The 14,104-nt window shown below is 46.8% G+C and overlaps 1 protein-coding gene across 1 annotated transcript in view; it reads left to right on the top strand.

The window, feature by feature from the left end:
* LOC137335116 (serine/threonine-protein kinase 3/4) overlaps positions 1-14,104 on the top strand; it is a 135,525-nt gene that overhangs the window by 19,834 nt on the left and 101,587 nt on the right. The window contains exons 2-4 of the mRNA XM_068000239.1: positions 1,415-1,495; positions 11,109-11,237; positions 13,466-13,580. Coding sequence (XP_067856340.1) covers positions 1,415-1,495; positions 11,109-11,237; positions 13,466-13,580 — 325 coding nt within the window. The remainder of the gene's footprint in view (positions 1-1,414; positions 1,496-11,108; positions 11,238-13,465; positions 13,581-14,104) is intronic.

The raw sequence follows: 14,104 nt of genomic DNA, 5'->3' as shown, positions 1-14,104 counted from the left end.
TCAACTACTCCTTGTGGTAGCGAGTTCCACATTCTCACCGCTCCCTGGGTTTCTCCTGAATTCCTTATTGGATTTATTAGTGACTATCTTATATTTATGGGCCCTAGTTTTGGTCTCCCCCACATGTGGAATCATCTTCTCTGCATCTACCCTACCATAGCCTTTCGTAATTTTAAAGACCTCTATCAGGTCACCCCTCAGCCTTCTCTTTTCTAGAGAAAAGAGCCCCAGCCTGTTCAATCTTTCCTGGTAGGTATAACCTCTCGAAAGTATTCGCCTGGCTGAGTCGGTACCACTCTTGCCTCTGGGTCAAAAGGCTGTGGGTTCGAGCCACACATCAGGGCTCGAGCGCGTAATCTAGGCAGACACTCAAATGAGCGACTTGCATTGCCAGATGTGAGAAACTAAACTGTTTATTCTAGTGGTTCAGGTGGATGCCAAAGATCCCACAGCATTATCTGAAGAGCAGGGAGTCCTTGGCCAGCATTCCTCCCTCAGCCAATACCAGATAAGAACAGATTGGTAATTTATCTCATGGACACTGCTGCTTATGTGCGACTTGAGCACATAATCCAGGCTGACACTCCCATAGCAGTACTGAGGGAGTGCTGCATTGTCAGAGGTGCCACCTTTTGAATGAGACGTTAAACCAAGGCCCCGTCTACCCTCTCAGGTGGACGTAAAAGATCCCAAGGCACAATTCGAAGAAGAGCAGGGGCGTTCTCCCCGATGTCCTGGCCAATATTTATCCCTCAACCAACACCCAAAAAAACAGATTATCTGGTCACTATCACATTGCTGTTTGTGGGACCTTGCTGTGCACAGATTGCCTGTCACGTTTCCAACATTACAACAGTGACTTCACTTCAAAAAGTACTTAATTGGCTGTAAAGCACTTTGGGACATCCTGAGGTCGTGAAAGGTGCTATATAAATGCAAGTTCCTTCTCTTTTCTTTCTGGAATGGCACATACAGTCATTGCACTTCAAAAAGCAGTTCATTGTGCAAAGATGTTTCAGCATGAAAGGTGCTGTATAAATGCAAACATTCATTCAATAGTGAGTGATCAGATGATGACAGGCTTGGGTCTAAAATGGCCTGTAGATTGTAGAAGGTGGGGAAAACAGAGGGAGTTCCGTAGTTTTGAGGTCCTGGAAAAGAATGAGCATATTGTGAATGAAGGGAGTAGGAGAGCTTACAGGACAGTGTGTTTGGAGCTTCGAAGGGGGCAGGAGAAGATAGTTCAGAGGAGCAATCACCATGGTAGTGTCGATTAAAATAAGGGCTAGAAGAGTTGTGACGGAGAGAAGAACCCAGAGATGCAAGAATGATTGGGTATCAGACGGTAAACATACTTCTAAATCCTTTCCAGGACTGTGACTGTTCTTTAAAATATGTTTTTTCTCTACAACAGATCTCTGAAGAAACTGAGTGAGGACAGTTTGACCAAACAGCCTGAAGAGGTCTTCGATGTGTTGGAGAAACTTGGTGAAGGGTGAGTGCCGACTGTTTACTGAGAAATCGGACCGTGTAATACTTGTGAGGCTGAACCGCAAGGGTTCGTTTGAGCTTTTACGTTTTGAAGCACAGTAACGTTTGAATTGCTGCAGGTGGCAAAAGGGTTAATTAAATTCCAGGTTATTCCTTTTGCTGTGGTGTTTCTGCAGCTGTTTTCAAATTCTCCTGCTGGAGCATTCCTTGCTTGCTTATTTTTAGCCTGTCTTGAGTTGTCGCGGCCTATTCTCCCCTTCCTGTCCCCTCCCCTGATTAAAAATATCTGGTCGACAACACAGCAGGAACAATGACCACCCCCCCACCCCACCCCATGGAAGGACAGCATCTCCTAATTCAAGTGCTGAAGTTTACATGGGAGCTGACAGTCCTCATTGATGCCATTTGCCCATGATTCGCAGGGAAGTGATGATACGGAAATCCAAGTACACAGCATACTCAGCTAGCATGTTTTCCCAGTCTCTGTATTGACTGCCAGGCTGGTCCAAAGCTGTAACCCTCACCTTCACCCACCCCACTTAACATGAACAGTGCTCCTTTGCCCTGTCTCCCCATCAGTGAATTCACTCAAATGGTCTGGAAAGGAAGGGGACTGAAATAGGAGGACAAGATTTTTTTTTAAAGAAACGAATGAATATTTTTTTCTTATTGCATGTATTTCGTGCAGACATGGGAGGTGATTGGAGCACTTTGAACAGAAGGTACTTCCCTTTAATAGGAAGCTTTGGCTAGAATAAGAGGAGACTGAGATCTTTCGTGGTGCACAATCCCTTTCATTATTCACTGGTAAAAGTGAGTAATGAAAGACATGGCTTCACCAGAGGGGTTTCACCCCCTCCTCGATTATAGCCCATGGCATTGAGGTGGGGGAGGGGTCCCAATTATAATTGATGAAATTAGTTCATAAGCTAATTTAGAGGAAGGGAAGAGGACCAACACTGGATCCTGTTTGTGTATTTTGCTCAGATAATTGTGCTTCTCCCTCTGCCAGACTAGACTGCGGAGGCTGCAGCTAAGAAATCCTGCCTGTCTCCCTTTCAGAAATACATTACTCCCCCATTTTCAGTTTCCTCCCTTCCTCTTCTGAAGGTGCAGACTTCATGAAAGATAGAAAGACTTGCATTTATACAGTGCCTTTCAGGATCTCTTGTTGTCCCAAAGCACTTCACAGCCAATGAAGTACTTCTGAAGTGTAGTCACTGTTGTAATGTAGGAAACGAGGCAGCCAATTTGTGCACAGCAAGGTCCCACAAACAGCAATGTGATAATGACCAGATAATCTGTTTTACGTGTTGGTTGAGTGGCACATACTCACCAATAACCTGCTCACGATGCTCAGTTTGGGTTCCGCCAGGACCACTCGGCTCCAGACCTCATTACAGCCTTGGTCCAAACATGGACAAAAGAGCTGAATTCCAGAGGTGAGGTGAGAGTGACTGCCCTTGACATCAAGGCAGCATTTGACCGAGTGTGGCACAAAGAGCCCCAGTAAAATTGAAGTCAGTGGGAATCAGGGGGAAAACTCTCTAGTGGCTGGAGTCATACCTAGCACAAAGGAAGATGGTAGTGGTTGTTGGAGGCCAATCATCTCAGCCCCAGGACATTGCTGCAGAAGTTCCTCAGGGCAGTGTCCTAGGCCCAGCCATCTTCAGCTGCTTCAATGACCTTCCCTTCATCATAAGGTCAGAAATGGGGATGTTTGCTGATGATTGCACAGTGTTCAGTTCCATTCGCAACCCCTCAGATAATGAAGCAGTCCGTGCCCGTATGCAGCAAGACCTGGACAATATCCAGGCTTGGGCTGATAAGTGGCAAGTAACATTCGTGCCAGGCAATGACCATCTCCAACAAGAGAGAGTCTAACCACCTCCCCTTGACATTCAACGGCATTACCATCGCCGAATCCCCCACAATCAACATCCTGGGGGTCACCATTGACCAGAAACTTAACTGGACCATCCACATAAATACTGTGGTTATAAGAGCAGGTCAGAGGCTGGGTATTCTGTGGCAAGTGACTCACCTCCTGACTCCCCAAAGCCTTTCCACCATCTACAAGGCACAAGTCACGAGTGTGATGGAATATTCTCCACTTGCCTGGATGAGTGCAGCTCCAACAACACTCAAGAAGCTCGATACCATCCAGGACAAAGCAGCCCGCTTGATTGGCACCCCGTCCACCACCCTAAACATTCACTCCCTTCACCACTGGCGCACTGTGGCTGCAGTGTGTACCATCCACAGGATACACTGCAGCAACTCGCCAAGGCTTCTTCGACAGCACCTCCCAAACCCACAACCTCTACCACATAGAAGGTCAAGGGCAGCAGGCACATGGGAACAACACCACCTGCAGGTTCCCCTCCAAGTCACACACCACCCCGACTTGGAAATATATCGCCATTCCTTCATCGTCGCTGGGTCAAAGTCCTGGAACTCCCTTCCTAACAGCATTGTGGGAGAACCTTCACCACATGGACTGCAGCGGTTCAAGAAGGCGGCTCACCACCACCTTCTCGAGGGCAATTAGGGATGGGCAATAAATGCCAGCCTCGCCAGCGATGCCCACATCCCATGAACGAATTAAAAAAAAACTGCTGGTCATGACACTGGGAGAATTCGCTTGCTGTTGTTTGAAATTGTGCCACGGGATCTTTTACGCCCACCTACTCCGTCAGTATGGCACTGGAAGTGTCAACCTAGATTATGTACTCAAGTCTTTGGAGTGGGACTTGAACCCACAACCTTCTGACTCAGGCGAGAGTGCTCGATGTACAATTCCACAGAGGCTGACTTTAGGAAAGCCTAATCCATGCCAAGTGGGAAACTTTTGTTCGAAAAAATAGAAACTGTGGTGCCTAGGGATGTGCTGCAGCATATGTATTTCAAATGATTCTAAATTACAGAGGGCCCTCCTGGGAGATGTGGTATTTGAAATAGCTGCAACTTTTAAATTTTAAAAGCAATTTCTTTTCAACTCACAGATGAATGCCTTGGTATCAAATGGCATTGGATTTGCTTTTGATTCAAATATGTTTGCTCTAAAGATAATGCCCATTTGCATTATGAGTGGCTTTGGGGGCCAGCAGGTGGGTATGGCCCCCACTCCAATAATCTTCTCCCTTTGTTCTGCCTCCTCTCTTCTTGAGGCGGCTGACTGAACTGGTCACAGTTTCCTGAGCATTAGCCACCCTCCAGTACCTCACTTGTAAAACAAAACCTTGGATAGGGAGCATCGGTGGACTATTTGGGGAAGGACATCATGACTGAGCCCCGATCTTGACATCTACACACAAGAGACTTTCTAGTCGGGGGTCCCTGGACAGCAATCAGAAAAAGGAACGCTGGTTGATTGATTTTTTTTTTAATCTTCCCATTGCCATTACCCAGGAGCACCGAGGCCCTGGCTGAGAGCTCAATCAGTGCGGACTGGGGTTTCAACCTGAGGTGCTTTCTGTTTATGGCTCAGTACTATATCCGCCAGTGCATTTACCCAATCACATATCCAAATTGAACTTATAAAGATTTGTGTGATTGAGTGGGCTAAATTGTAGATATACCGTGCTTGGCAGGAGCTGGGAAGGAAATTCTCACTGGTACGGTGGTGGGGGCTCTTGTGAAGTTGGGGTTGCGATGGGTGTTTTATGGGCCAGTTGAGAGGGAGTTTGAAGGCCCTTTTGTGCTTCTTCCACTGACAGCTGCACTGGTCAATATAAATGATTCATTTTTATGATAGTAGAGACCCATTTTGATGAGAAACGAGCAGCATTGAATAAATGTGGTTTATATTTAAAAAGAAAGAACTTGCATTTATACGTCCCAAAGCACTTTACAACAGTGACTACATTTAAAATAAGTACTTCATAGGCTGTAATGTGGGAAACGTGGCAGCCAATTTGCACTCAGCAAGCTCCCACAAACAGCAATGTGATAATGACCACTTGCGATTCCCCAGCTTCCTTCCCTCCACCATTGGCGGCCGTGCCTTCAGCTGCCCAGGCCCTAAGCTCTGGAATTCCCTCCCTAAACCTCTCCGCCTCTCTACCTCTCTCTCCTCCTTTAAGACACACCTTAAAACCTACCTCTTTGACCAAGCCTGTCCTAATATCTTCTTATGTGGCTCGGTGTTAAATTTGGTCTGATTACGCTCCTGCGAAGTGTATTGGGATGCTTTACTACGTTAAAGGCGCTATATAAATGCAAGTTGTTGTTGTCGTCTGTCTATTGGGGACCAATTCAGGGGCAGGGCTGGGAGCACATTGTTTCTATTTTGGATACGCTGCAAAGTCACGCAGCTGCGGCAGAACTGAACATTGTGCATGTAAATCAGATGAATAATCTCACGTGCTGCTGAATTTTATTGAGCTCGCTGACCCAGTGGTGTCTGCAGCAGCCTGTGATTGTTCATGTTTTCTTCTACGTTGGCAAAGCAACGCTGACTTGTTGAACCAGCTCACTTCATAGATTAGGCCAGATAAATATTGCGGAGAACTCTCCTGCGAAATAGTGGCCAAGGATTCTTTTACGTCCACCTGAGAGGGCAGACGGGGCCTCGGTTTAAACATCTTGTTCGAAAGACGGCGCCTCCGACAGTGCAGCACTCCCTCAGTACTGCACTGGGAGTGTCAGCCTGGATTATGAGGCTCAAGTCTCTGGAGTGAGACTTGAACCCACAGCCTTCTGTCTCAGAGGCAAGAGTGCTACCCACTGAGCCACGGCTGACAATGGGCTCCTGGATACAGCAGTGGAGGCTCAGACCCTGGAATCATTTAAGAACCAATTGGATGGTTCAGTAGCGTGGGCGCGGGAGGGTGAACTTTATGGTCTTTCTGGATGGATGATCTAAGATGGGTTGGACGGACTTCCTCTTCCATAATTATCTTCCTCGGCCATTGTTCATGCAATCAATTGGGTCAAATTGGGTCACCAGAATAAGGGAGGGGGAGGGGTGACTATAACCAATAGCTATAAAACGGACTCAATTTTTGTGGCCCCTCCCTTAAAATGAAAATTAATAGCTGAAATGTAGAGTAATTGAGCTGGGTGAATTTGGCTAGCTTGATTTTTATTTAGAACAAACCTCTTTTTTATCATTAGTATCTCTTAATTGAAAATGACAGTACTTAATACCGAGATACACCCGTTGATGTGGGCCATGCCTGGAGGCCAGTAATGAGTTTGTGGGTTGGAACCTGTCCAGTGTTTCCAAGGTGGGAGGGGCATGAGTGTGCTCTTGCTTCTTTCTTCACCGTCTGTTTTTCTGTTGCACTCGGAGAAGGCGCAGTCAGACTGCTTCCCTTAAAGTGCACCGTAGCTAGATTCTGCTTGTGGGTTTCCTGTTGCAGAGGAAAGATTGGAGGCCTGTGCAGAGTGGCTGTGCACACGCAGCACTGGACACCCCCGCTTGCACGCTTTGCAGCCGCCTTTTGGCACTGACTTTACTTTCACGTTGTTACTAACAGAGCTACAATATTAGAACTTTTAGTCAGAAGGTGTTCTTCCCTTAGCTGGGTGCAGGAGTAGCATTAGGACTAAGCACAAGGAGTCATTGCTTTTTTTATATTTCATAGTTGTTATGATCTGGAATGCACTGGCTAAATGGGTGGTAAAAACGGATTCAGTAGTAACTTTCAAAAGGGAAGTGGATAAATACATTTTGCAGGGCTAAGGGGAAAGAGCAGGGGAGTGGGACTAATTGGATAGCTCTTTCGAAGAGCTGGTACAGGCACGACGGAGGTTGTTTGCTCCTGAGAAGTTGTGAGGCCCCATCCTCTGTTAAAAGTGCTCATTTCTGACTGGGTGGTTCTCCACTTTATAGACTGAGATAACCACAATTTGAACTCTCAGTAATACAAAAAACTTCCTGTTCTTTTACCATGGTGACTGGCTTATTGTGGCCCACTGTTGCATCAGGTCAGAAGGTTTAGAAACAGCAGAATCTTGGCAATGGATCAAAACCAATTCAGATAGACACAGTGGAAACCAATTACTCAGTTTGTTCCACTGTTGAACTGCCTGGTCCAGTTATATGTAAACCCCGACAGTGAGTGTTGGCAAACCATTACCTGTTGGGAAGAGCTATGTTCGAGACTGTCCTTGCCGACATTCCAACCTGGACACTTTATAGAAGTGGGTACTAGATAAAGATGAGGTTGACGACCTCTGGCTGTTTTATTTTATCGTCCCCCCCCCACTTACTAACCCAAATCAATTGTATCTCTCCTCCCTCCCCCCCCCCCCCCCCCAACCCGAATCACTGCCCAGACTGAAATCACATAACTGAGCATTGAAACTGGGAGCTTCTTGGTCTGTGTGGCACAGCACCACACTGGATGCTAATACGCCCACTGAATGATCAGGGAGCTGAAACATTTTTATAGCAGTGTTGTAAAGCCAACCCAGGCTCGGCTCTTGAGTCAGAAGGTCGTGGGTTCTATTCCACTCCAGAGAATTGAGCACAAAATCTAGGCTGACACTCCCAGCTCAGTACTGAGGGAATGCTGCACTGTCGGAGGTGCCGTCTTTCGAACGAGACGTTAAACCGAGGCCCCGCCTGCCCCCTCAAGTGGATGTAAAAGATCCCATGGCACTAGTTCGATGAAGAGAAGGGGAATTCTCTCCGATCAATATTTATCCCTCAACCAACATCATTAAAAGAGATTGGGGGTTAAATTGGTTAACCCCCGAAAACGGACACTGGGATCATCTTGCGCGATTAACCCGCGTAACATTCATGCTGCCTGTTGATTTCAATGATTGCTGCGTGCAGCCATCGCTACCTGTGCTGTTGAGTGGCTGCTCACCAGCAGGGAGTGGCTAGCACCACCTAAAGGTAGCCTGCATCTCTTAAAGGAGAGGTGCACTGTGGCTGCAGGAAGTGGTGGAAGTCAATGGTGAAGCATGGTGATGACGGGAACTCTGGAATTTTTAATGAGCAACAACTTGGCTGCTCAAAATTTGCGGGACTCTTATATTTTCAAAATATAAATACGGGTCTGAACGCACTTCAGAAATCACACGCGTAAAAAACAGATGCAGGTCCCGTCCTTATGATTAAAAACTGTTGATTTATTTTAAAACATTTAATAAATGTTGCTCACAACTACATCCCACACCCTCCAATCTGCACGCAGACCCCACCAATCTGTCGATCTGAGTTTGCACCAGGCTTGCGAGAAAGCGCGCACCAAGGTTCTCTGATGATGCACTAGAGGCCTTGGTGCAAGAGGTGGACAGAAGGAGGGGCATCCTATATCCGCGGGGGGAGAGTGGGGGTCGGCAAGAGGCCCTCCAGACATATGCTCTTGAGGCAGTGGGAGGCAGTAGGGGACACAGCCAGTGCCAGGCGCATAGCGCCAACAACATGGATGCAGTGCAGGAAGAAGTTCAATGATTTGACACAAGTGGTCAAGGTGCGTGAGTTCAACTGTCAAGTGGCATATCCTACCAACTGCACCGCTAGCCGCATCCACTGCTCCACGCACTACACCCGCCGTCACCACATACCAACCAACTCTTTTAATCAGTACGCAACTCTTCCCATCAGATGCTTCATCTCACCCTCACACATTACCACTGTTGCAAGTCGCACACCCACAACTCACAGGTCAGACACACACTGGCAGCTATTCATCCATGACAGTCACATTATCCAAACATCTTGCAGGACACTCACTGACACACTTCCTGCTTTCTTGCAGGAGAAGGTGGCGCATAACAGGAGGCAGCAAGTGGCAGTGACTCCATGGAACATGAACCTGCTGTCCTTTCTCAGGGTGACAGTATTCCTGTCCCACTCCGCCAGTGCCCTTGCTGTTGTCTGTCAGTTAGCTAGCCCACTTCCTGTAGAGTATTGAAACTTTATTAGAGGAACATAGGATCAGGAGTAGGCCATTTAGCCCCTCGAGCCTGTTGCACCATTCAATGAGATCATGGCTGATCTGTGACCTAACTCCATATACCTGCCTTAGCTCCATATCTCTTAATACCTTCGGTTAACAAAAATCTATCAATCTCAGATTTAAAATTAACGATCACCTGCCGTTTGCGGAAGAGAATTCCAAACTTCTCCCACCCTTTGCGTGTAGAAGTGTTTCCTAACTTCACTACAGAATGTCCTGGCTCTAATTTTTAGGCTATGTCCCCTAGTCCTAGTATTCAAGTATGGGAGACCTCCAAAAACAGGTACAAACGCATCAGCAGCGGGAAGCGATAATCCAGCAACTAATCTATAACTCCTGCATGATCCCTTTAAATAGTGCTGGTGTTTGGGGGGGGTGGGGGAGGGGGTCCTCCATGTCATTTAAGACCTGTTGAGCTGTGCGAGGTTAAGGCAATGCATTGGCTGGAACATGGAGTTCCAAAATCGCATCTGTCCTTTTAAATCAGCGTTGCACACTGATCTGCGTCATAATCTCCCTACTTTACATGCTGCCGGCATTCGTTAAGTGCGCGTGCGCAAAAAGCCATTGCCAAGGTGGTGTCTTGTGCACGCCACGCCGGAAGTGTGTACACTCGTCTTGGATGCCGTTTTCGGAGCTCAGGAGTCCGCATAGCGCCTACACAATGGGTGCTGCCCAGCCCAATTTAGCCCCCACTATTTGGTCATTTATCACATTGCTGTTGGCGGGACCTTGCTGTGTGCAAATTGGCTGCCGTGATTCCTACTTTACAACAGTGACTATATTCCAAAAAGTAGTTCATTGGCTGAAAAGTGCTTTGGGACATCCTGAAGCCGTGAAAGGCGCCATGTGAGTGACCAAAAAAACAAACATTGTCCTTTGTGAAATACGAACAGTCGTGAGAAAACGTGTAAAGGTGAACAATATTCTGCACCACAGGTTAGGTGGACACATGGTCTTGCCCTGTGTCTCCTCAAGTGGCGGATTCTGAAGTGAAGCTCAGGTCCGATTCTACAAGAGAAAGAAAATGGAAAGCAGATTGCATGTCACATTGACAGAGACCTGTCATTAGGTTGTCTGCTCACTTTTACGGGTGAAGAGGGGGGGTGGGGGGAAGAGAGAGAATAATGTAGCCTATAATCTCTGTAGTTTAGAAGAATGAGAGGTGATCTTGTTGAAGCATATAAGATTCTGAGGGGGCTTGACAGGGTAAATGCTGAGAGATTGTTTCCCTTGGCTGGAGAATCTGGAACTAGAGGGCATTGTCTCAGGATAAGGGGTCGGCCGTTTAGGACTGAGATAAGGAGGAATTTCTTCACTCAGAGGATTGTGAATCTTTGGAATTCTCTACCCCAGAGGGCTGTGGATACTCAGTCGTTGAGAATATTCAGGGCTGAGATCGATAGATTTTTGGACTCCAGGGGAGTCAAGGGATATGGGGATTGGGCGGGAAAGTGGAGTTGAGGTCGAAGATCAGCCATGATCTTATTGAATGGCGGAGCAGGCTCGATGGGCCGTATGGCCTAATCCTGCTCCTATTTCTTATGTTCTTATGAAACGTAAAGACCAGGGCCCACGAGAAAGCCTCTGATACAAAAGACTGTTACTGTCATTCTCCCTTATTTGCTGTCTGGAGCGGATGGCGTTGATGTATAATGCTGGCTAGATGTTAATGGCCTGTGTTTCCTCCCTCAGGTCCTATGGCAGTGTGTTCAAAGCTATTCACAAAGAATCAGGCCAAGTGGTGGCCATCAAACAGGTCCCGGTGGAATCTGACTTGCAGGAGATTATCAAAGAGATCTCCATCATGCAGCAGTGTGACAGGTGAGGGCAATGAAGTGTTACCCCTGACTGCGGATCTTGATTGATGTGTCTTTTTAAAGAAAAGTAATTACAGTGATGTTGCAATACAAGCGATCCGGAACCCAGAGAACCCTGTTATAGGGTTCGTCAGTTGGAGACAGTACGCCCAAAGGGAATAAAATAACAAGTGCATCAAACTCGACTGTGACATGAGCTGTGTCTTCCTTATGTTTTCACCATTTTGTGTGACCTATGCTGGATTGCGATGTGTTGTTTCCACGACACTCTCTCGCATGCTGCGAAGCACATCGTAGTGGGTGCATGAAGGAACCCAGAGCCTCCAGTGCTAAGTAGGGAACTCTTTTAACTTTTCATTAAAAAAAAGTTTCATTTCTCTTCCTAAAATCACCAGCTCCCTTCTTGGCTCGTTTTGAATGTGCACTTCCTCGTGTTCGAATGAGCAAGACTGACCAGGTCTCGGCTTTGATCTCCGCCTGGCGCTGCCCGTTTTACTCTGCGTCACTGGAGCAGGATTAAGGGGGAAATTGGGTGGAACTTTATACACACATTGGGTGTTAAACTTCTGGAGTGAGTTACCAGGGCAAGCATTTCATAGAATCATAGAATGATACAGCACAGAAGGAGGCCATTCGGCCCATCGTGCCTGTGCCGGCTCTTTGATAGAGCTATCCAATTAGTCCCAATCCCTTGTTCTTTCCCCATAACCATGCAAATTTTTCCACTTCAACTATTTATTCAATTCCCATTTGAAAGTTATTATTGAATCTGCTTCCACCACCCTTTCAGGCAGCGCATTCCAGATCTTAACAACTCGCTGCATAAAAATTTTTTTCCTCACGTTGCCTCTGGTTCTTTTGCCAATTACCTTAAATCTGTGTTCTCTGGTTATCGACCCTTCTGCCACTGGAAACGGTTTCTCCTTATTCGCTCAATCAGAACTCTTCATGATTTTGAACACCTCTGTCAAATCCCCCCTTAACCTTCTCTGCTCTAAGGAGGATGACTTCAGTTTCTCCAGTTTTTCCACGTAACTGAAGTCTTTCATCCCTGGTACCATTCTAGTAAATCTCCTTTGCATTCTCTCCAAGGCCTTGACATCCTTCCTAAAGTGTGGTGCCCAGAATTGAACACAATACTCCAGCTGGGGCCTAACCAGTGTTTATAAAGGTTCAGCATAACCTTCTTGCTTTTGTACTCTGCCTCTATTTATAAAGCCAACGATCCTGTATACCTTTTTAACAGCCTTCGCAACTTGTCCTTCCACCTTCAAAGACTTGTGTACGTACACCCCCCCAGGTGACTGTTTCTGCATTGAAGTACAATGTAAACGGGTTCAAGAGACAACCAGATGTGTTTGTGGAGAGAAAGGTGATTAAATGAGATGGCAAAACCAAGGCCCCTATGTCCGGCTCGGGTGTACGTTAAATATCCTGTGGTGTTATTCGAAGAACAGCAGGAGATGGTCCTGGTGTCCTGGCTGATAGTTCTTCAACCAATACCACCAATCACAGATTAACTGCTCATTCACCTCACTGCTGTTTGTGGGACATTGCTGGTCCAGAATGACTACCTCATTTACCAAACAAGAAAAAGAAAGACTTACATTTATATAGCGCCTTTCACGACCTCAGGCCGTCTCAAAGCGCTTTACAGCCAATGATGTACTTTTTGAAGTGTAGTCACGGCAGCCCAATTTGTACACAGCAAGGTCCCACAAACAGCAATGTGATAAAGACCAGATAATCTGTTTTAGTGATGTTGGTTGAGGGATAAATATTGGCCAGGGCACCGGGGAGAACGCCCCTGGTCTTTTATGAAATAATACCATGAGATCTCTTATGTCTACCTGAGAGAGCAGACGGGACCTTGGTTTAATGTCTCATCCGAAAGACGGCATCTCCGACAGTGCCACACACCCTCAGCACTGCAATGGGAGCGTTAGCCTAGATTATATGCTCAGGCCTCTGGAGTGGGACTTGAACCCACAACCTTCTGACTCAGAAGTGAGAGTGCTACCCACTGAGCCAAGGCTGACACGTGAGCCACTATCATTCAAAGATTGTTTGAGGCAATTTGCCACAAAGAGGTGCTATGTAAATGGAAGTAATTGTTAACAGAATGCTGAGAAGGATGGATAGATGGACCTAAATGAGTTTTCCCTGTTGCTAATGATTCTTTTATTCTGTGTAGAATCCTAGGTCTTTAACGGTCTTTCCCTTTCTTCACAGCCCTCATGTGGTCAAGTACTATGGAAGCTATTTTAAGAACACGGACCTGTGGATAGTCATGGAATATTGCGGTGCCGGTTCAGTATCAGACCTCATTCGAATAAGGAATAAAACGGTAATTCCATCTGCCTGCCTATATCTAACACCAACAACAGCAACTTGCATTTATATAGCACCTTTAACGTAGTAAAAAGTCCCAAGGCACTTCACAGGAGCGTTATCAAACACAATTTGACGATGAGCCTCATAAGGAGATATTAGGACAGGCGACCACAAGTTTGGTCAAAGAGGTAGGTTTTAAGGAGCATCTTAAAGGAGGAGAGAGAAGCGGAGAGGTTTGGGGAGGGAATTCCAGAGCTTAGGGCCTAGGCAGCTGATGGCACGTCCGCCAGTGGTGGAGCGATGAAAATCGAGGCTGCGCATGAGGCCAGAATTCGAGGAGCACAGAGATCTCGGAGGGTTGTGAGGCTGGAGGAGATTACAGAGATAGGGAGGAGCAAGGTCGTGGAGGGATTTGAACACAAGGATGAGAATTTTAAAACCAAGGCGTTGCTGGACTTGGAGCCAATGTCGGTCAGCGAGCACAGAGGGGTGAAGGGTGAACGGTGAACGGGAGTGGGTGCAAGTTAGGATATGGGC

Source organism: Heptranchias perlo, chromosome 19 (genome assembly GCF_035084215.1).
Source record: "Heptranchias perlo isolate sHepPer1 chromosome 19, sHepPer1.hap1, whole genome shotgun sequence".
NCBI classification, from domain to species: Eukaryota; Metazoa; Chordata; class Chondrichthyes; order Hexanchiformes; family Hexanchidae; genus Heptranchias; species Heptranchias perlo.
Note: the sequence above shows the minus strand (reverse complement) of the source record. Positions and strands in the feature narration are given on the sequence as shown.